This window comes from Cyanistes caeruleus, chromosome Z (genome assembly GCF_971803275.1).
Source record: "Cyanistes caeruleus chromosome Z, bCyaCae1.hap1.1, whole genome shotgun sequence".
Taxonomy (NCBI): Eukaryota; Metazoa; Chordata; class Aves; order Passeriformes; family Paridae; genus Cyanistes; species Cyanistes caeruleus.
Window position 1 is genome coordinate 15,732,515 of NC_141732.1, and position 21,754 is coordinate 15,754,268.

The 21,754-nt window shown below is 46.1% G+C and overlaps 3 protein-coding genes across 3 annotated transcripts in view; 2 read left to right on the plus strand and 1 right to left on the minus strand.

The window, feature by feature from the left end:
- The window catches only part of LOC111940938 (uncharacterized), a 776,486-nt gene that overhangs the window by 558,642 nt on the left and 196,090 nt on the right, over nucleotides 1–21,754 (plus strand). The gene's annotated exons all lie outside the window — the stretch shown is intronic.
- The window catches only part of CHD1 (chromodomain helicase DNA binding protein 1), a 365,725-nt gene that overhangs the window by 43,836 nt on the left and 300,135 nt on the right, over nucleotides 1–21,754 (plus strand). The gene's annotated exons all lie outside the window — the stretch shown is intronic.
- Nucleotides 4,573–10,916, minus strand: LOC147648162 (uncharacterized). The gene is made up of 6 exons (XM_086867966.1): nucleotides 9,773–10,916; nucleotides 9,341–9,525; nucleotides 8,141–8,261; nucleotides 6,396–7,062; nucleotides 5,931–6,045; nucleotides 4,573–5,561 (listed from the first exon to the last, which is right to left on the minus strand). Exons 1-4 carry the CDS (start codon nucleotides 10,728–10,730, stop codon nucleotides 7,052–7,054), a joined length of 1,275 nt encoding a protein of 424 aa, XP_086724092.1. The 5' UTR covers nucleotides 10,731–10,916; the 3' UTR covers nucleotides 4,573–5,561; nucleotides 5,931–6,045; nucleotides 6,396–7,051.

Genomic DNA, 21,754 nt, shown 5'->3' on the forward strand with positions numbered 1-21,754 from the left:
ACAATTTAGAAAAAAAATTACAATTGATAGATAGAATTTGCCAGGAATTCAGTACAATTAAAGCATAAGCAAAACTGACTGGGGTATGGGGAGGGCTTGTTACTCCACCTCACGTCCAAAACCGACCGGGGTGCGGAGGCTTCCCACCCTGCCTCACGTACAAAACAAAGCACTTCAAGCTAACCTTATATGCTGTGTGCTTATACATATTCATGAATGTTTCCCGTAAGCTTCCTCCTGTTTCCAGTTTTTCTGACTTTACCTCACTATTCCTCACGGCGCACACTTCAGTTATTGTTAGGGGGTCTTCAGTCTTCTTTTGGTGGTCTTCTGGCAAAGGCTTCTCCTTTTCCTCGTTGTCCTTTGGATAACCTTACAGGTTTGCGCCTGCGTACAAAGCATTGTGTTACGTGAGTCTACGCATTAGTCTGATATTTACTGATTTTTAGGCCCAATGCCTAAAGTGGTTCTAATTTTGACCATCTCAAGGCCGTTTTCATCTTGGGGCATCACCCAAACTACATCCTGTACCTCAGTTTTAGCATGTACCATCTGTAAAGCAGTGCATCTCTCTTGGAACACTGATTCTTTTGATTGCTTCTAATAATCACTTTAATAACAGTTACCATTTAGTTAGCACAAATCAATTCCATTTATTACAAGGAGAAGACAGGAGTTCAGAAAAGAAGGGACATTTTTCTTCATGTTTCATTGCCCTTATTTCCCACATGTCCATCTTTGTGCTGCTCCATCCAGAAAAGGCTCTTTTTGAGGACCTCCTTTGTCATCTTGGTGAGGCGTGAGAAACACATGAATACTGGCCCAGTGCCCTACCAGAGATGAGGAAGCAGGTGGTTGAAAAGTGGATGGTCCATTGGGCTGTTTAGTCACCCCCATAGTAGAGTTATGGTTACATTGACTCTTCCACAGTACTCCGTGGCTAAGAATGAAGAGCTGCCCTTGGCTGTGTTTGAAGGATACTGAAACTTCAAAAGAAACGTGCTTCTCTTGTGTGTGGCAGCATGACTCTTGCCCAGTTTTCTACTGAGGTAATGGTAGAATTTAATGTCACTTACAAACACCTCAAAGTAAATGATGGATGTTGCATTTCAGTGTTTGGGCCAAAAATTGGTTTAAAAATTAGCAACAGAAAGGGTTGTTAATTTTTAGGAAAGAAAAATTCTTAAAACTGTGGTATATGATTTTCAATCAAGATTTTGTTTTTCTAAAAATTACTTCTTCCCCGTTTAAAACTAATTTGTAAAGAACATATGTCAATGTACAGCATCTGACCACTTTCAGCATCATTGTTCCATGTCTTTCCTTTTTCCTCCAAGGCACTGTAACTTTTGAATCACAGTAATTTTTCCCACTTTGAAAATGAAACTTTAGTGTTTTTCCTACTGGTGGATACTTACCAGTTCCAAGTTAAAGAACAGACAGTTTGGAAAGTGAAATATGCTTTATGTAAATGTGGTTTTTTTCACTGGTTTCCTGGTATTACATGCAGCAGGGCCAACATTAATACAGTCTATACGGACTTATTTTTGAGAAGCTCTTAGAAATTATTATTATTTTCAGTATATCTGCAATAAATTAGTGTATGTTTCAGCTGCAACTCCCCTGCGCGCTCTAGTGCCAGCAAGATCTCCTTGCAGTGTAGGAAGACACAATTTTTGCTTTCTGATTTGCACCCAGCTATGTCACTGTACTGGGGGTTAGGTGTCTGGTGTTGGGAAGGTAGAATTAGAAAGAAATTATAAACATGACTCTTTAGCCAGAAAGGCTAAGGAAGAAATACAAATGACAGCACGGGGTTTGAATAATTCAAAGAAACCGGGCTGGTATGCCAGAACACATTCTTTCCTGCAATAAAACCAAGCTGAGACCCCTCATCCCAACCTTATAAGTAAAGCTCTGAAGGACCCTGAGATAACCAAAAATATGCAAAACCAGCGATTTCTATAGGTTGTACACAAATGTTACTGTATTAGTATACTTAGAAAGATTGGTTAGTAAAGGAATAGAATATTCAAATGTATAGGTTATATAAGTAATTGTAAAAAAGAGTTTGCTCTCTTGGTCTCTCTTAATGCTCTTAGTCCTCCTAGTTCTCTTATCTCTTAGCTCTCTTAGTCTCTCTTGGCTGTCTTAGCTCTCTTGGTCTCTCTCTTTTTCCCCGGCTCTCTCACTTCTGTTCTGCTACTTTCTTAGCAATCTTAAGTCTTAAACTCATGTATTCATGTTTTACCCCCTTTTGTATTGTTCTCTCTGAGCCCGCTTTGAGCTCTATCTGCTGGCTCATAGCAGGCTCTCTCTCTCTCTCTCTCTCTCTCTCTCTCCCACGCCCTGAAATAAACTTCTAACACCTAACTCAATTAAAGAGGTCTTTGCCGTGCCTCAGACCGTCCCCAGAAAGCATCTCCTACAGATTGGCGAGCCAGCCAGGAGCAGATCGTTTTCTTCAGCTCTAAGAGACCCTCATGGACGGTAACTAAAATGTATCTGTCGTGCCTGCCTTCCTGGTACCGTGAGCAAAAGCCACGCTGCTTAGCAGCGAGTTGGGCCGAAGCTCTTTAAAGTTGCAAGGGGAGTTCCTGAGCCCAGAGACGCTGAGGATCGGTGTCTTCTGGAGCTCTGGGAGACTCAGCCCGGGAGTGGAGCACAGCGAGGTGCCTGGCACCACTCGGTGCTGTGCTGGAAAGGGGTTCTGAGCTCGCTGCAGTGTTGCAAAGCGACAGCTGACAGCGGAGCTTGGTGAAGGAACCCGAGAAGCAGCGTCTGGAGCCGCAGCAGGGGAGCCCGGCCAGCGCCCATGGAAAGCCGGGTTTGGATACGCTGTTTCCTCCGGTACTGAGGTTAGTGCGCAGCAATTTTAATCATGGGACAATCTTACTCCAGTCATGACATAGACCTCTATAAGCGACTAAAACATTTATTATGCTCTGAGTCCAATAATTTACCGAAACTATAGAATTTAAGAATTTTAGAATTTACTCTACTTCCCCAACGCTGACCGCTCAGCTGTATTTACTAGAGACTTTTGGGACACAGTCGGTATTAAACTCTTTAATAGCATCTCCCACCACAGTAAGACAGCCGCGAACCTGATCCCGGTATGTGGTGCACTTATAGAGTTCTTTACTAATCAGCATCAGCCATTAAGAGCTGTCATGCCGGATCCAACTCCGGCCGCGTGTTTGTCCCTGGCCGCGGAGACCCGAAACGTGGCCAGGCCCATTCCCGCCCCCCGAAAGTTACTGACTCCAGCGTCCCCCGTCCCGCATGTCCCTGCACCACCTCCCCCAGCCCTCGTGATTTCGCAATCTGTTCCTGTAATCCCATCCCCCTCGGTGAATCCTGCGGCGCCCCCTCCCCATCCTTATCCCGCTCCCGTCTCCCATGTTGCAGCCAGCGAGCACCTCACCCCGTGTTCCGCGTCCCCCACGAGCCTGATCTCCAGCGTCGCAACCCCCGCCCCTCCCGCGCAGTTCCATGCTGCCGTCATTGCAGCCACCACTTCTATTGTAACTGCACTGCAAAGCCACGCTGCACCCCTCTCCCTAAGCCCTCCGCTGCCTCCTGCCACTGCGGAGCCTTCCCCGCCATGAGCAGCGAGTCCCGCCTGGGCTCCTGCGCCGACACCAACCCGCTGCGGGCTCTAACCCTGCCGTACCCACGCCGTCCCCGCCGTGCCTGCATGCTCTCTCCTGCAGCACCTCCCGACACCACTGCTCAAGCTGCACAACTCCCAGAACCGGCACCGGTCCGAAAATCCCCTATCTCACTGTTCCATTTCCCTCCACCTCCCGTTTCTCCGCTCCCTGCCGAAGCTCCAGCCTGCACTGCCCAATCCAACCCGACCCCATCAGCTCCCCCCACCTCACCCGGCGTTGTTCCCCTTCTGCCCACCCGAACCGGCGTGTCCCCACTCCCCGACCACACAACCCTCTCTGCTGTCCCCCCGCACTCAGCGCCCCCCAACAAACTCCGCTTCCACCCCTTCCCTCGCCGCCCCCGTACTTTCGGGCCCCGCCACCCCGCCCACCCTCAGCATTGTAGTTCCCGCGGCTCCGCTCCCTGCCCCCTGCCGCCCCTACGCCCCGGTCCCCGGCGGCCCTGCCGCGGGGCCGCCGGTTCCAGCAGTCCCGCCTTCACCCGTCCCTCCTAAAAATCCTCAGCTTGTTACTGCAACCGCCGCTCCGACGGCGCTTCACACGTCCGCTGACCTCCCACCCCCCGCTACAGGCCCCCCTCTCAACCCCCCCGTACTGCCTTCGTCCCCCACAAGCGGTGCTTTCGCAGCACCCGCAAAGCCAAGAGCCCCACCGCCACCGCCCTCCAGCGCCGCCATTCTAAGCTGCGCTGCCCAGCCCGATTCACAACTCCCGCCACCACACACCACTCCCCCATGCTGCCCTGCGGTGCTGACGTCATCCACGCATGCGCAGTCACAGCCGATATCGCCGATGCTGGGATAGGGAGGGTCCTGCCCTCCCTCACAGACACCCGTCTTACAATTACAAATGGCTACACCTGCGCTGCCAATACATTACACCATAGAAATCTCAGTTAAGGGTCAAAAAAGGCATTTATTAGATTATTTGAACAATGCTATGTAAAAATATACAAATATTGTTATGCAAGAATATAGAAATATACAAGTACCAAATTAAATTATATTAACAAATCATAATTTATTTCCAGCCTCTATAACTCACGATACATAAAAATCAATTAGATGTTTAACAATTTATTACTAAAAACATACGGCCCATATAGAAATACAAAAATATGCTTTCCCTTTCTAAATAACATTGTACAAATAGTGATCACAGCTGACAGAACTATACAACTCTACCACTCCATACACATTTCAATGGAACTAAATACACAGCTATACACAAATACATATAAATGTGTATAACTATAACTATCTACAGAAGTACATACGGATTAAATATTACATACAATATAAATAAACATATATATAAAACAGACCTATATAAAAAATTATAAATTTTTATAAGTATAAAAATATCAAGCTAGATATCCATACAACTGCATCAGTAGAAATGTACACCTATACATCTGGATACATATATAATTCCACATAGAAATGTCAATATACAGATAAAAATATAAAAATACACATATCTACCTATGCAAATACCAATATACCTATTTAAAGAGGCAAAGCACTATAATTGCATCAACAGAAATAGATACCCACACAACTGTATACATAGAAGACAGATTTTAACACAACTATAACAACATATATGTATACTTATATACACATATGTAATTATAAACAGGTATGTGTATATATCCATACATATGTACAAAGAATATATCCATAAATAGAAAAACATATATAGGAAATATTCCTATACAAATAGGAATATACATATATACATATATAAATATCCGCATAATTATTCCTCTTTATGCCCTCTTTAAACAGAGGGAACCCAGCCCTCCCGTCTTCAAAGCCTCTCCCTCTGTCTCTTGCTCCTGTGCACAGCAGCTCTCCTGGACAGGGACAGCAGATGGGACATCTGGGAGGCAAAGGGAATACTGAGTCAGTATTAAGACCTTTCCCTTGGCAGCACCTGCCCTTCCAGCAGGGAAGGGAAAACCTCAGAGCCTCCCCAGCAGGGCTGAAAGAACAAGCAGGCCGAGCGGGCCAGCGTGTGGCGAGCGCAGACACGGCAGGACTGTCCTGCATCCCCCGGCAGGCCGGCACAGCTCCCGGGCCCTGCCGGCACAGCTGCCTTGCCCAAGGACAGCCCCTGTGCCGGCCGGGGCAGCAGCGCTGAGCAGCCCCAGCACGGGCAGGGGCCGCTCCTGCCCAGCCGGGCAGCGCCCACGGCCAAAGCCCACGCCACCCTCAGCCCTGCCCGGCCTCACTGGCCCTGTGGCCTCACCCAGGCTCTCGAGGTGGCAGCAGCAGCTCCCTGTTCACTGCTCTCGCTCCTGGCCTTCAGCTTCTCCCTGCTGGCTCCTGGCAGTGTCTGGCTGGCCTCAAGGTCTTCAGGACAGCTGTGGCAAAAGCGGAGGCTCTGGAATTGGTTCCGAGGCCTGGCAGAGCTGCAGTCCCTGACCCCTCCCTGCTCCCTGCTGGCTCCTCCATCCCCTCAGCCCCGCCGTCCTCTTGGCAAACTCCCAGCCCCCCCTTCAGTTTCTTCAGCCCCTCACAGTTCTCTCACCCCCCTCAGTCCCTTCTGACCTGTTCTGTCCCCTCAGAGCTGGCATCTCCCTCTGCCTGTGCCACTTCCCTGTCACCTCAGTGCCACCATCACCCTCTGCTCCCCCACAGCCCTCAGTGCCCCCAGCAGCTCAAGGTCACCGTCCCTTCAGCGTCAACGCCTCCTCGGCCCCCTCAGTCTCACCGTCCCTCAGCAGCTCCTCAGGGGACAGTGCCTGGGGCCACCGGCAGCTCCCACCGCTCCAGGGACAGCCGGGGCTGGAACTGCTGCTCCACCTGGCCCGGCCCCAGCTCGGACCCAGCACAGGAACAGGGGACAGAGGGGGCACAGGGGGAAAAACAGGAGGTGAAAAAGGCAGCCGAGGGCAGAAAGAGGTTAAAATGCAGCCTAAGGCTACACAAACATAAACCTAGCCCTCTGAACATCTATATTTCTCTTCAAATATAACTATCTGCATTTATAAATAGAATTTTAAGTATGTGTATATATGTATATTAATTTTACTCTAGACATATATAAATTTAAATTAGAAAATCTATAAATGTAATTCCATATAAAAATATATATCACATCTATAACTAGATTTATCTACCCTTAACTATGCAGATCACTAAATAGAGATCTCATATATAATTATAATCTATATTATATATAAATATATAAAAGAATTCAATCTATAGAAACAGAACATTAAAATCGATAAACATAACTGTAAGAATTACTTAATAGAACTATAGAAATCTATACATGTAGAACAGAGGGATTCTACCTGCCTGATGGTCACAGGCCCTCCCTCTGTCTCTTCCTGCCGTGCAGGACAGCCCTCCGGGAGACATCCCTCAGATGGCATCTGGGAAGCAAAGGGAACACTGAGTCAATACTGGCTCCTGTGGCTGGGGCCCTGTTTGCCTTGGGCAGCAATTGTCCTGTCAGGGACTGGAGAAGATGGTCTGAAAGGCAGACTCTCCCTTGGGAATTTGAAGCCTGCTCTTTAAAGAACAGGGATCCTTCCAAGTTTCCAAAACTGTGTGAAGCATTCAAGTATCTCAATAAAGTCTCGGCACCCACAGTGCAAATGGCACCCACGAGAGCCTGAAACAGAAGACGGTCCCCTCTCCCACAAAGAAGCCCTGACTTGTTTTTTTCCTCCGTGCTGACAGAAAGACCTCAGGCCACGCTGCAGTGGCTGAGGCTGAAGGGTGCTGTGAGCTGAATCATGAACCAGCTCCGTGATGTCAGATCTACAAACTGCCCTCTACAGTGAGCAGTACCTGCTCCAACTTGACCATCAGCTCTGACAGGACAAGCTGGTAGGGAAAGAGCTCCCTACAAGGCCTGCAGGCTGCACCGACTTGGCCAAGGATTGGATCCAAAGGGCTTCCTCTCTCCTCTTAGTCTCACTAATCTGGGGTCACTCAGGCTTTTCCTTGTGTTACCAGATTTGTCATTTTTCAATTAATTGGCCTCTGATGTTCTGCTCTCTTTGTTTCTCTTGTGTCTCAGGACAGATTCCAGCAAACTGGTACTACAGTCAGCGATTTCGACTTCTGCCCTCATTTTGCACTCTTTTTTTCCCCCCTGTTCCTTCAAGAAGTGCTCAGCCCAGCTTCCCCTGTCACCCTGCAGAGAATTGATCCATGGCTTCAGCACAAAACTGGGACACCCAGCTTGGTAATGCAGCTCCCACAAGGTCAGGTTTATTCTTGGCTCTCTTGTCACAGCACAGGACTCAGTGTCAGAGCCTCTGGAAAAGTGTGGAAGGCAGGGCTTGGGGAACTTGTGCCAGTGCAGGACTTGAACTAAAGGCACCAGGAAGCACGGACCCTGCTGACAAGAACTCAGCTCTTCTGATCTCCCTTCCTGTCAGGGACAGGCTCAAAGCAGCCATGGGCCAATGGGGCTCAAACCAATGTGGGCTCTCTCCTTACCAGGCTCCTCAGGCTCTGGGCAACTGTCATCGCAGTTCTTGGTGCCAGATGAATCTTCCTCTGCTGCAGCCTCGTTCGTGGGTTCCCCTCCTGAGGACTCAGAGGCAACATGAATATTCCCCTTGAAAGAAAAGCAGAAAGAAAGAAACCCAAAGATCACTCAATATTTTCTTGGAATCACATCAGGGCTACAATAACCCTTCTCCACTCCCAAAGGACGTGGAGCAGAGGCTGGGGAGGAACACTCAGCACACAGTTCACATGATAAATCTTTTAAATTCAGGATTCCATGGCCAAGGCTAAACAGAAGCTTTTACAAAATGACCTCTGAGGCAAATTGTGAACACAGAAAACCAGAAGACACCAAATGAGGGGATGTGCCCTCATGCTCTGACCCTGGCTTACCCCATGAGCTGTAAGAAATCAGCCAGCAGAAAGCCAGGGGCTCTCCTTGTTGCCAACACAGCTGTCAGTAAGGGCAGAGCTTGCTCCCAGCACTGCCCAGGGCTATGTGCTGCAAAGCCACACACAAAGCACACATTTCTGGCTGGGAGTCTCACTACCCCACCCAAGCGCTCAGACAATCCATCCCAAGGTGGTGCTCTTTGGAGCCCTCTGCTGCTGCTGCCCCATATGTATGACCCCGGCAAACGTTTATGGACCTAGGGTATTTCCAGAATCAAATTTTCCACTGGCAAAAATCTCTGAGTCTAGAGAGTAGCAAAAAAAACCCAAAAACCAAACCACTCAAAAGACAACCAAATACTTCTATTCCACCAAGGAAGTAAATGCTCAAGATTAAGCACCTGCAAATGTTGCTCAGACAGAAAGATATTCTTACTAGGACCAGTTGCAGAATATGCATCCCTTCTGCAGTAGCCCATCCATCAGAATCCTAAATGGTTCAGAGCCTGCCATGTTTCCTATTATTGTGGAATAAAATGTTTTGAACACTGCTATGTGTGAATTTACATCATCACAAAAGACATCCCATTTGAGCATAAGATAATGGTAAATCCAAAAAATCCCACTCCCCACCTTGAGTCTGCCCTTCCTCAAGCATAAATGTACTGCAGGCACTGGGTCTGCACATTAAGAGAGAGAGACACATTCAACTGAAGCAGCTTTTGCTTCTGAGCCACGGAACAGTGTTAAAAAGCTCTCGGTCCAGCCCCTTTTATTCCCATCCAGTGGGGTTACCTGAGCAGAGGGAGACTTCTCAGACAGGGATCTCCTGATCTCCCGAATCATTTTCTCCACAGCAAGGCCAAGATCCAGCGGTGGAGATTCCTCTTCCTTAAGCGCGCTCTCTGCTGAGGCCGTTGATGCTGCTGCACAGGCGGCACTGCCAGGTGGAGCACTGGAGGCTGAATTGCCTGGAGTGGCTGCAAGAATCCAAACACCTTGTGGTCAGGCTCCAGAATGTGGCTTTGGGATGCAGAGCTCTGCTGCTGCCTTGGATGCAACACATTCAAAGGAAAACTAGGCAGAGAATCTTTTCGCCTTCTAGAACCCCCTTCCTAGCAGGCTTAACATTTTCTGTCTCAGAATGACACAGCATTATGGGAAAATACTTCCAACCGCCAATTTTCAGGACCTTTTGGAAAAGCAAGGCTAGAATTCTTTTCCTACCTGGTGGGTTGTAGGCTGGGGGCTGCTGCTCCCTGTGGAGCTGCTGGAAGCTGCAGGGCTGGATCCTGACCACCTCCCGGTCGGCCGGAGGCAGCTGCTCCCCACAGAGCTCCTGGAAGTGGCTGGGGGGCCCCTCCCGGCCGAGAAACAGCGGCCGCTCCCCGTGGAGCCCGAGCAAGTCGCAGGGCGGGATTCGGAGCAGCTCCCGCTCGGCGGGCAGCGGCCGCTCCCCGTAGAGCTCCTGGAAACGGCTCGGCCCCTCGCAGCGGGCCGGCCCCGGCCGGTCCCTGTGCAGCAGGTGGAAGCCGCAGGGCGGGCGCCGGCTGAGCAGCGGCCGCTCCTTGGGGGGCTGCTGGAAGCGGCCGGGCCGGGGCCTGCGCAGCTCCCGCCAGTCCGGCAGCGTCCGCTCCCTGTGCAGCAGGAGGAAGCCACTGGGCAGGGGCCTGGGCGGCAGCGGCGGCCGCTCCTTGGGGAGCGCCTTGAAGCGGCTGCGTCTCTCCCGCCCGTCCGGCAGCGGCCGCGCCCTCGGCAGCTGCCGGGAGCACCTGCTCCTGTCCCCGCCCGCCGCCGGCCGCTGCCTGTTGGCCGCGCTCCGGCGCTCGATGCGGAGCAGGAGCTCGGGGCGGTCGCGGCGAAACCAGGGGTTTGTGTAGTGGAGCCACGCCCCGGCATCACCCGGCGCAGCCGCGCCGGCCCGGCCCGGCACCTTGCGGAAGCCGTAGCGGTAGAGCTGGCGCACGAAGCTGAGGAACCGCGTGGCTCTGAAGGTGTGGGGGGCTGGCCCCTGCTCGCCGCCCGGGCTGAGAAGCTCCCGCTCGAAGAGCGAGCGGTCAATGAGCAGCCCCTGGGCCTGGCTGTCCCAGCGCACGGAGAGGACGCGGGGGCTGTTCACCAGGCGCCACAGCTTGGCGGGGAAGGTTCTGGCATTGAGGCCGGCGGGGAGCGGCAGCTCCGCCATGGCGCCGATCGACGACTGTTTGCCACAACGGCCGCGGCGCAACGGCCTCAGCCGCACTGGCAGCGCGCGGCCTGAAGGGGAGCGCTGCGCTCGGCCCCGCGCGCGCCAGGCCCGGCCCCGGCACGGGCCGGACTCGGCGGGGACGAGCGCGGCAGAGCCGGGGCTGCGGGCACAGCGCGGCGGCTCCGGGGGCTGGCCGGACACGGCCCGGCAGGGCGCGGGGCAAAGCCTTTCGTTCTCTGCCTGCAGCCGGCGCCCTGCCATCGCTTTGCAGCGCAACACCAAACTGCCACTGCAAGCTCAGGAGCTTTCAGAAAGGGGTCCAAAGAGAGGAATCTCATGGGAAATTCTTCCGGCTTGCCCAGGACAAGTAAAATCCTTCTGTGTTCTGCCTAGCTGAAGGGAGAGAAGAGATACTAGACTGAGTAGCTTTGCTGTTTTGGTTGGGGTTGCAAACAGAGTTGCCCACTTCAAAGCAGACAGGTCCAATGGGAGAAGGGGAAATGATGAAATTGAAGACATTCTTTTTTGCCCCTTTTCCAGCCAGCTGGCTGCTTCTTTCTCACTGTCTCTGCCTGTCTTCGGCAGATTTGGCACATTTCTCTTTCTTTGGAGATAGAAGAAGCAACGGGAACGGGCAGCAATTTTGTCAGCATTTTCACCAAAGCTAAAATCCTGCCCCCTTGGAAGAATGTTGCTTTATGCAAGGGATTAATCACCTACAGTTAGAGTGAACTTGGGCAGGTGTCTTCACCAAGAGGTTTTGGCATTTCTCGTTCCTCAGTACTAACTTCTCTTTTTTTCTTCCCCCAGCTGGGAGAGTTGAAATGCCAAAAACCCTCCTGCAGCCAAGTCTTTTCAATGTAAAGGAATACAATTCAGTAAATTGAATAGTTGTGAGGCCCAGGTAACCCACTGATTCAGAGATCCTGGCCCTCCCCTGGAGGCAAGATACTTTCTGTAAGAGAGAGAAAAGTAACACTCCCAGAAATCTTTGAGTTAGTTATGTTAAACTGTTAGACTCCATTGGTGTTCTCCCCTGCCATCCCACCCCGATACTTGTATCCCGGTTTCCCGCCCCTCTCCAACCCTATAAATACCCCAGGTTTTCCCCTGTTCTAGAGCAGCTGTCACCAGCTCCCTTCGCGAGAGCATAGCTGGAATAAAGGCTAATTCTCAGCAGAATGCCACACAGTGCTCTGCTCTCTCCTTCCATGTCGTCTGCACGCTGCCGCTGAGCTGAGCTGAAATTACTCGCCGAGCAGAGGACGTGTCTGTGCCCCAGGCAATCTGACAGTGGATTCTGCCGCGGGAGTTGCAGCACCCTTCCCACCTCTGTTGCTGTGGCAAATAGTAATTTGGTATAAAAGAATACAGTTCAGGAAAAGAATACAGTTTAGTAAAAAAATTACAACTGATAGATAGAATTTGCCAGGAATTCAGTATGATTAAAGCATAAGCAAAACTGACCGGGGTGCAGAGGCTTCCCACCCTGCCTCAGGTACAAAACAAAGCACTTCAAGCTAACCTTATTAGCTGTATGCTTATACATATTCATGAATGTTTCCCATAAGTTTCCTCTTAGTTACAATTTTTCTGGCTTTACCTCACTATTCTTCATGGTGCATGCTTCACTTGTTGTTAGGGGGTCTTCAGTCTTCTTTTGGTGGTCTTTTGGCAAAAGCTTCTCCTTTTCCTCGTTGTCCCTTGGATAACCTTACAGGTTTGCGCCCGCGTACAAAGCATTGTGTTATGTGAGTCTACTCATTAGTCTGATATTTACTGATTTTTAGGCCCAGTGCCTAAATTTGTCCATCTCAAGGCCGTTTTCATCTTGGGGCATCACCCAAACTACATCCTGTTCCTCAGTTTTAACATGTACCATCTGTAAAGGGGTGCATCTCTCTTGGAACACTGATTCTTTTGATTGCTTCTAATAACCTTAATAACAGTTACCATTTAGTTAACACTAATCAATTCCATTTATTACAATAAGACACCCCAAGAATCACACCACAGGCCTGAGACAATTACCCAAACACTTCTTGAACTCTGTCAGGCTTGTTGCTGTGAGCACTTCCCTGGGGAGCCTGTGCCCAGCCACTCTGTGGGTCAAAAACTTTTTTCCTAGTACCCAATTTAAATCACCCTGACACAACTTCATGGCATTCCCTTGGGTCTTGTTTTGGGTCAGCACAGAGAAGAGGATAGTGTTTGTCCCTCTGCTACCCTACCCTGAGGAAATTGTCTGCTATGGGGTTATCTCTCACTAGCCTCTTCTTGGCTGCTTCCATCACCTTGGTCTCCTTACTCTGCACACATCCTAATAGTATGATTTATTTAATATAGTGCAGTGCCCAAAACTGTCCCCCGCACTCAAAGTGAGGCCACACCAGCGCAGAGGAGAGTGAGACAATCTCTTCCTTCACTCGACTGGCAATGCGTGGCCCGACGTGTTCAAGGTCAGCCCTCCTGGCTACCAGAGCACCCTGTTGCACATAACATTTTTTAACAAGCTTGGGACAAGATGGAACAGATATTGAGTAGAAGTAGAGGAGATGTCCCAGGATCCAGAAAAGGGAAGACAAAATTTCACTGTCTGTGCTTACATTTTACTTGAGTTCTTTGTGCAGGTGCTTCAAAAGGCAATGACTTTTTGAATCTGTGCCAATCTCTCTGACCAGCAGTGTCAGTGTCCCATTTGTATGTGTGTCTGTTTCTCTGAAACAGGTGTTTGGTAAATGGAAAAGCAGCAGCTGCATCCCTAAGCCTGGTCAGAGATCTCATGTCCTGGGGCACTGGCTGGGCCCAGCACAAGCAGGAGAGGTCCTATCCTGGACAGCTGGTGGAGAGGTCCTCTCCTAACATCTCTTAATAGAAAGGATAGAATATGGGAACAAAGACAAGAATTACAGGAGACATAAAAAATAACATAAGTGTAGCAATCTAGAGATGAGATGTAACAGGGAAGAGATATAAAACACATTGCTTGAGAGCAGATGACGGATAAAACTTACTCAAATAAACTCTATTATTTTTAATTATGTCAGCTCTTCTAGGAAATTACCTCAAGCTGCAGTATTTAAAGGCTAATTCTTCAAGCTTTGGCTTCTGTGATTTTGTGAGAGTGTTACTTCAGTTAAACATGCAGCAAAGTCAGCCTTAGATAAGCAGTGGATTTAAGCACTCTTGACTACATCTAACCTTCCAGAATTCACTAAATTGCCTTATATTCAGGTAAATTTATAATTAATTCTATAGGGTAATTAGTAGTTCTAAGACAGTGAATGACAGTCATCATAAATCATGAAGACCATTTAGTTCTTATGAAAGATAAGTAATGAATTACATGCTCTTTCCACAATGCAGCCTAATATCTTGAAATGCATGTTTAACTTTTAATTTAATAAGCTAGTGGCACTAGAGTACAAATAAGTGAAAAAAAAATTGATATCAATATCCTTAGATCAATAACTGTATTTTTGAATGTTTGACAGTTTAATATAGATCTCACAGAATAGGCACCACCAAAGAACATGCTCATTAATGATGATCACTCATCCTTCCTTTTGTCAGAGTTTTCAGTCACAGGTCTCTGCCTCTTCAGTTGCAGGTCTCTACCTCTCTTCTGTGAAAGCAATACAAAAATCTCCTATCCAGTGTCAAATTTCTATAAGAAAATAATGATTGACAGTTCCAATGAACATGACTGCCATGTCAGTTAAGCTGGTTCATATTCATATATATTCAATATAGTCTAATATCCACTTAAAAAGGGAATTTAAATCTCCTGGGCTTAAAAAAAAAATTTGACATTAGCAAAGTGTATGTGATGAATAGAGTTCTCTGGAAAATAGAGTGAAAGGAAAGAGGAGAAAAATTCAGCCTTTTTTTTTTTTTTTCTTTAGACCTCAAGGATATTTAATATACCTAACATCTACAGCCAATTTGAAAGTTCAAAAGTAAAACTATAATTGGAATTTTATTTTCCAATGCTCTAAGGAACATTTTTATATCAATATATGTCATAGAGATGTCCAGATTTTGCTTTTATCTCTAGGATACCAGAAGGGAGCCTATAATTAGCAGAGGTTTTAATAAATAGAAAAAGCTAAAGGAAATGTGTTCCTGTCTAGCTGAATTTTAATACAATTAAAGCTTTAAATTTTAATTAAATATGTAAAAAATAATCAGTTCCTGTGGCAACTAGTTCCTCTAATATGGTCAAAACCCCACAAATAATGAAAAAACATATAAATCAACTATTTAATACATTGAGAGGTGGACAGTTTTTTCAAGATGGCTTTGCAGAACAAGTTATTCAAGCAAATACATTAATAGTTCTACGCAACAGATAAAAGAATAAACAATTATGTTATTAGGTTAGGCAGTTAGTTTAAAGCACTAGCTCAGTCTTACTCAAATGCAAAACTCTTTCAAATTTTGAGCTTCAATTTTCAAAGATTTTTTTCTTCTAGAGTCAGATGAATCTTCTGCTCATATAAAACTCAGTTTTTGCAAGTGAAATCTATTTTCTGAAGAAGTTAGTTGCAGAAAAGCAAATAAAAACCATAAAGGAAATAAAGATTATGCAACTGACTCTTGCGTGCATTTCTTAATATGCTGATATAAACTTACTGTTAGACCACAAGAGAGAGATGGGTATGGTAAGTATTTAGAATTTTAGATTCTAAAAGTTTGTCACAATGCTAGGTTCTGTTCTGGTAACCCTATGCTCTCAATTAAATCCTTAGAGAACTGTACACACCTTTTCACACTCAGGGAACAGAAAAAAACAGCAAAAGGAAGCAGAATTTTGTCTTGATAAATGTTGGTACAGTCAGAAAAGCCAAACACTTTTATCATCTTGTCATAAAATGCTTTCATTACTCATTATTAGACTCAGTTCACAAGGAATGACACTGGCATTTCTTCTCTGATGGAAATTTCTTCTGCTCAGAAGAACAGCTTCACTGACAGCCCACCGTACAGTTGTGGCAATATAATACATGGTTATTCTAATGTTTGGAGCATTGAACTTCACATTGGAAATAATTATCATAACTGGTATACCAGCTTTGAGTTACATTGCACCATTTATCAGAGTCTCCCAAAGAAGCCTGCAAATTTTAAGTATCCCTTGCCAAATGAGTGTGAGACATAGCGTGAGATCAGCTTGTCTCATTTCACAGATGACAAACTGATTCACACAGCAATTTGACAGCTGATCTATGAATCTTTTTCAGAAGATAATATAACACTCTCCATACTGAACATCATTCCAGTTCTACTTCTTTCTGTTTTTTAGGAAAGGAGTAGACCGTAGTATGTTGGCCTGTGTTAGATGTTTTTAGACCATGTATTCTGTAAAGAAAGTATTGACTGTAATTTAACTTAAAAAATTACTACAGTGATTTCTGGTAACTATTTTTGCAAATTTATTGGTGGGGAATTGGGAAAAAAAATCCCCAAAATTATAAATGATGGTATGTTTGTACAAATCCTTGGCTTGGACTTGTGAGTTTTTGCCTATAATCTCATCTTTTGAATATATTATCCCTAGGGCAATGCATGATCAAATATTTTTTATTACAGTTATTTCCTGTTGCTAGGAGGTGCCATTATCATTGGAAAGAGTTCCCAGATTTGTTTCTAGGGGGTTATCTACATGTCTGGGCTGACACACCAAATTCCCCCTGCCACAAGGCAGGTACTCAGTGCTGCCCAAAGACATGTTCAACACTTAGAGGTATTCTCCTGCCTCAACCTGGCCTAGGGCTACATGCTGGCCTTTCAAGAAACCAAGAGGTGAGTAGGGATCCCAAAATTATACAGTGGCACCCTGTAATGGTTTTAAAGCAGTAACTAAAAAATTACTTATTTCTTGCTGTGAGATATGGATTAGAACAAGAGCAAAACAGGCTTAAAACTTAAAAAGGAATAAAGAAAGTTTATTAAGAAAACTACAAGAATAAAAACACCAGAATAAACTTCCAGAATAGTCTTTTATCCCCCACTACCTGACCATTCTTTTGTACACGTGACAACATAGAGACAGAAAAACTTCAGAACTTCAGTGGTTAAAACAGTCCCAATTCCTGCTACAGTCTTTTCATCAGTCTTTGTAGAGAAACAGGAGTCTCCTTCTGCTAATCTATAGAGTTTTTCACAAGAAAACTATTTCTGTTATAGTTTCTATTGCCCTGATGCCAGATGCCCGGAAATCTTGTTATCAGAGCTCATTCCTCCCATTTCACATCACTCTGAGGTGTGTGTGGGCCATGAGTCTAGGGATGGCATTTTTAAGGATGAGTTTTTCAAAGGCAAAAGTTCTCTTCATCTGTCTCTGTGAGCTTCGCTGGAAAACAGTTTTCTCTTTGCCCTCAAGGCTTCAAATCTTCGCTTCACTCTGTTCCAGCACTTCACTGTATCATAATTACTCTACTTTTTACTCAAAATCCACACTTTGAACACTCCACTCCTCCCAATATACTCTGTCATGAATTAAAGGAGTTTTTTTTCAAGACCTTATTGCCCATCTCCATGGCTTTAACAGAAAAATACTTCAGCTTATGAAGCATCTCCTTTTTCTCTACCTTTTCTGAAGCTTCTTTTCTTTACTGTTTCTGATAGTTTATAATGTCTCTTTACATGTTGATCACTCTCTTTTTCTCTCTCTGGATAACAGGATTAATCTGCAAGTCTCATCAAGGTAAGGAAAAGTTTAAAATCTTGCCCAGGTTTTGTAGATGGTTCTGTGACCTCTGCTGGAGCAGCAGCTGGAGTTGTCTGCGATAGAAGATTCTTCATGGCTACTCTGGAGAGTGTGATCCCTGTCTCAGCACACTGCAGGTCAAGAGCTTTTTTTTTCCTTTCTTTACTCGGCAGTCTCTGGTGAATTCAGTCACAGCAAAACCTGCAGCCGAGCCAGGGACCGGCCTGGCCCGGCCAGAGCCCGGGGCAAGCCCCGCAGGCCCCATCTCCCAGCCGGGAGCCGCTGGGCCCAGCCCAGCCCCTGCCCGGGCCGCATGGCCTGGGCATGGAACGGGAGGCCTGGAGCTCTGTTACCTTTCACAGCCAGGAAACAAAGAGGACAAGAGAGCTTTGACTGTACATCTTAAGGGGGTGTTTACAAGTTGACTTCACTTTTTAATGGTCAAAACTGCTGTCAGTTCTTAGAAATGACTGATAATTGGTCAGGAGGAAAGACTCCCATCAGTCCCCAGCAGCTTCAACTTCCTTAGCTCCCAAAACCACCTTAAAGGTAAAGCCACCCCATGACACACCATGAAATGGAATCAGGTAATTTTTTTATTTTAAACTTCATCCCTTTTTAGCACATATTTCCTATTTTTCACTGCACCCATATTTCTCCCTTATTCCCTCCTCTCATTTTCCCTGTTTCTGCAGCCTGGATAAAATCCCCAAGATCAAGTCACCGCTGGAAGAGCAATTCCTGAGTACTTCCAATGAAGGCACAGCCTGAGGACTCAGGTGGTCCTAAAAACCCCACCTGTGTTGTCCCACTTTGGAACTCAATCTTGAATAATTGTTATCTGCACAACCTCTCCAAGAGTCTCCCCAAGTTTTCCTTCTTCTTCATCTCTTCTCCACCCCTCCCACGGAAATCTCAAAACTCTCCTTTCTTAATCCAATTTTTTTTTTGTCCTAACTCCTTTTTTTTTTCACTCAAAATCCTTTTTTTTTTTCTATAAAATCCAATTTTTTTCCTGCAAATCCCCCTTTTTCTCCCAGCAGGTCTTCCTGTTTCCCCAAAAAACTCCCCCTTTTTACCACAAAATGCCTCATTTTCCTGTAAAATCCCCCTTTTTCACACCAAATTCCTATTTACTAATCCCCAAACCCCACTTCTCCCTGCCATGCATTCTGTGGGACAGTCGTTGGGGGTCACGGGGTTATCCCAGACTCACAGCAGGGTGCTCAAACCCAGAGAAACCCTCCTAGCACTCCCCAGGTGAGGACTCTGGAACTAGGAGTTGCTGGTCCTCATCTCCCCAGTGATCCAGGTGTTCTCTGGGGCAGGCATTTGGGGGTCCCAAACCCATAGTGGGCTCATACACAGGGTCCCAACCCCAAAAAGAGATACTCAGACCTATGGCAAACACCAGATCCATAGGAAGGTCCCGAGGTGATGATGGCCCTCACCCTCAGGTGGTCTGGGTATTCTGGAGGCCAGCACTTGGGGCCAATGAAGGGTCAGCAGACCCACAGTGAGATGCCTATAAATCAGTCATAGAACCTACCCAAGGCACTGCAGCTGTGGGGCAGGACACACAGGGTGACTCATGCTGACCCACAGCCTGAGCCCCAGCTCCATGCACAAGTGCAGCCCAGGCACTTTCCAGCTGTGGAGCAGGAACAATGGCCATGGCACCTGGCCAAAAACAGGCCCCATAATGCTGACCTACACCCCTAGATAGCACTAGGAATTTACTGCCAGGCCACAAGCTGAGTCCCAAGAACAGAGATGGTATTTGCTCCCTCATAATTCTTCCCAAATTCCTGTTCCTGCTCTACCTTAAAATGGATTTGAACCAAACACACCAAACACAAAATACACTGAGGCAAAATTGCTGAAAATTATTAACCATTTTAGTCTGTACAATTAACCAACCAGTCTGTACTATATTGCAGAAGAAATTTCCTGTGCACCATGCAATCCACAGCAGGGAGAGTGATACTTTCCAAGTGCTGGAAACCCTGTTGCTTTAAACTGCCTTTTATATCAGCCATTTAAAAATCCATGGATAGTCAATATAAATACGTTCTCACATTTTATTAAGCTCACAAATCACAGGTGTCACAAATAGCAAAATAAGCATAGCATTTCTAATTGGGTATTTATCACTCTGAAGACTTGACCAAGCACACATTATTAAAACCAAATATTTAAAATGTTATTATGCAAAGTTAATTTTCTCATCCATGTTCCACTTAGCATTTTTTGGAAAATATTAAGATTTTTCATAGTGCTATGTTTTTCTCTTGTTCATTGTTTCTATCCTTGATCATTTTAATATATTCTGGTTTTGTCTAAAGTCAAATTACTTTGAAGATTTCCTTATTATATTATTTTCTGGAAATCAAACCAGGTCACTGTTTTGGAACCTAGGTCAATCAATAAATATAACTGACACTATTAATTAAAAATCCCTTATCATTAACTAAAAAAATTTGCTCTTCAGCTTTTATTTTGTCTAGGTATCATTTCTATTGCCCTTATTTTACTTACACCAGGTGAAAAACTGGTTTTAAGTACCACTAATGGAAATTTTTTTAGCTTGAAGTAGTCAAAACAACAAGAGCAGCTGTTTAAATTTTTTCTGTTAGACAGAATTTTTCATTTTCTTCTGTGAAATAGTAATGAGGATTTTAAGATGTCACACTGTATATGTTTTAGTTTAGGGTAAATTTGGGAGAGAACTTCTAAATGGGGTTCTCTCAGGAAAGCAAAATTTAAATGACTCCTCTCTCTAACTGGTTTGGGAAAAAAGAAATTTCTTTGGAGAGAAGTGGAAAAAACCGTATATTTAACAGAAATTAAATAATATTAAACAATAAAACTTCTCACTGTTCAATGGAATGGCAAATCCCAGAAGAAAAGTCTTTCTCTTTTTTGGTGTAGCTTGGTTCACTTAGGTTCTTATCAGTTTCTCTGGCACTAGAAAGTGCCGAGGCCCAAGCCCTAGTGGGCCAGAGGCATGAGCTCCCAGGGTTTGTCTGGGTGTTTTATAGTCTAGAGTAGGTTTGAACAGATCCAAGGAAAAAAATAAAAAAGTCTAGGGAATTTCTCTATTTTAGCTAGATACCAACTAACTAACTGTAAAAGAGAAGCTGTGTCCTGCAGTCTGTCCCTGCTGCAGACACCACAGTCCAGGAGAAGGATGTGGGGGAGTGATGTTTTCATTCAACACAAAACTGCAGCTTCTTCTTCCCCCTCTTTGCTCTCAGAGCCAGTCTTAAAGGTGCAGAACTTAATATAAAACATAAACCAGGCGACTGGATATATAATATACTAATATTATGAAGTCACCCCAGGACATTCCACTCCTTATCCCCATATCATCAACTTATTACTAAAATTAATATATATTTTAACTTTACAACACATGCATTATATACAGACAAGGGAATTCTTTCATGGTTCTCACTTAACAATCAGATCTCTCTGAGGTACACATTGTGTTCTTCTATCTTTCTGTATTACCTACTATGTGTAACTCGGTCTCTGAGCAAAGACAACTTTACGAATGGGTTTGTCTGTACTTGAAGTAGAATTGATTTAAACTGCCTTTTTAAACAAACTTGTGAATGTACTTCCAGGACTTTTTTTCTGTTTACTGTATGCAGGGGTATAGATTGGGCTGGGCCTTTTTGGTTGGTGGAACTTCGGGCGTTAACTATTGTTGCAGTCTGTTTGTTGATTTCGTTTGTACAATTTATTGATTTGTTCCTGTTATTCCCCCCCATGGTTTTTTAATGGTTTTGCCCCCTTTTGTCAATTTTGTAAACCCCTCCCCTTGTTCCTGAACTGTAAACCCTTCCCTTTGTTCCAGCACCCTCCATGCCCCTCATGCCCATGCAATTCCCTTATTGGCCTTTAGTACTGTAATCCCCTCCCTCGACTCCTCCGCCGTTATGCCCTGATTGGTTCTTGAGTTGTACACGCCTATGTTTAAAACCCGATGCATGGAGGTGCTCGGGGCTCAGTCTGTCTTGTCCTTCACCTTTCCAGTCCATTCCCCTGTCACTGCTCCCTTGTCCTGCAATAAACCTGGTTCCTGGGAAGTATTTGGGACTCTGAGCCTCCTCCATTCCTTTGCCGAGACCCACAATGGCGAAACCGCAGAGCCTAACGGCGGAGGGCTCTGAAGGTTCGGTCTGGGGAAAACTCACTCCCAGACCGTTCCCCACTCCTGGCGTTGCCAGTGGCCAGAGTGAGAGCTAGCCAAGGCGTGGAGGGCCGCGGTGGGCAGCGTCAAACTATCTACGTGGCTTTTGTT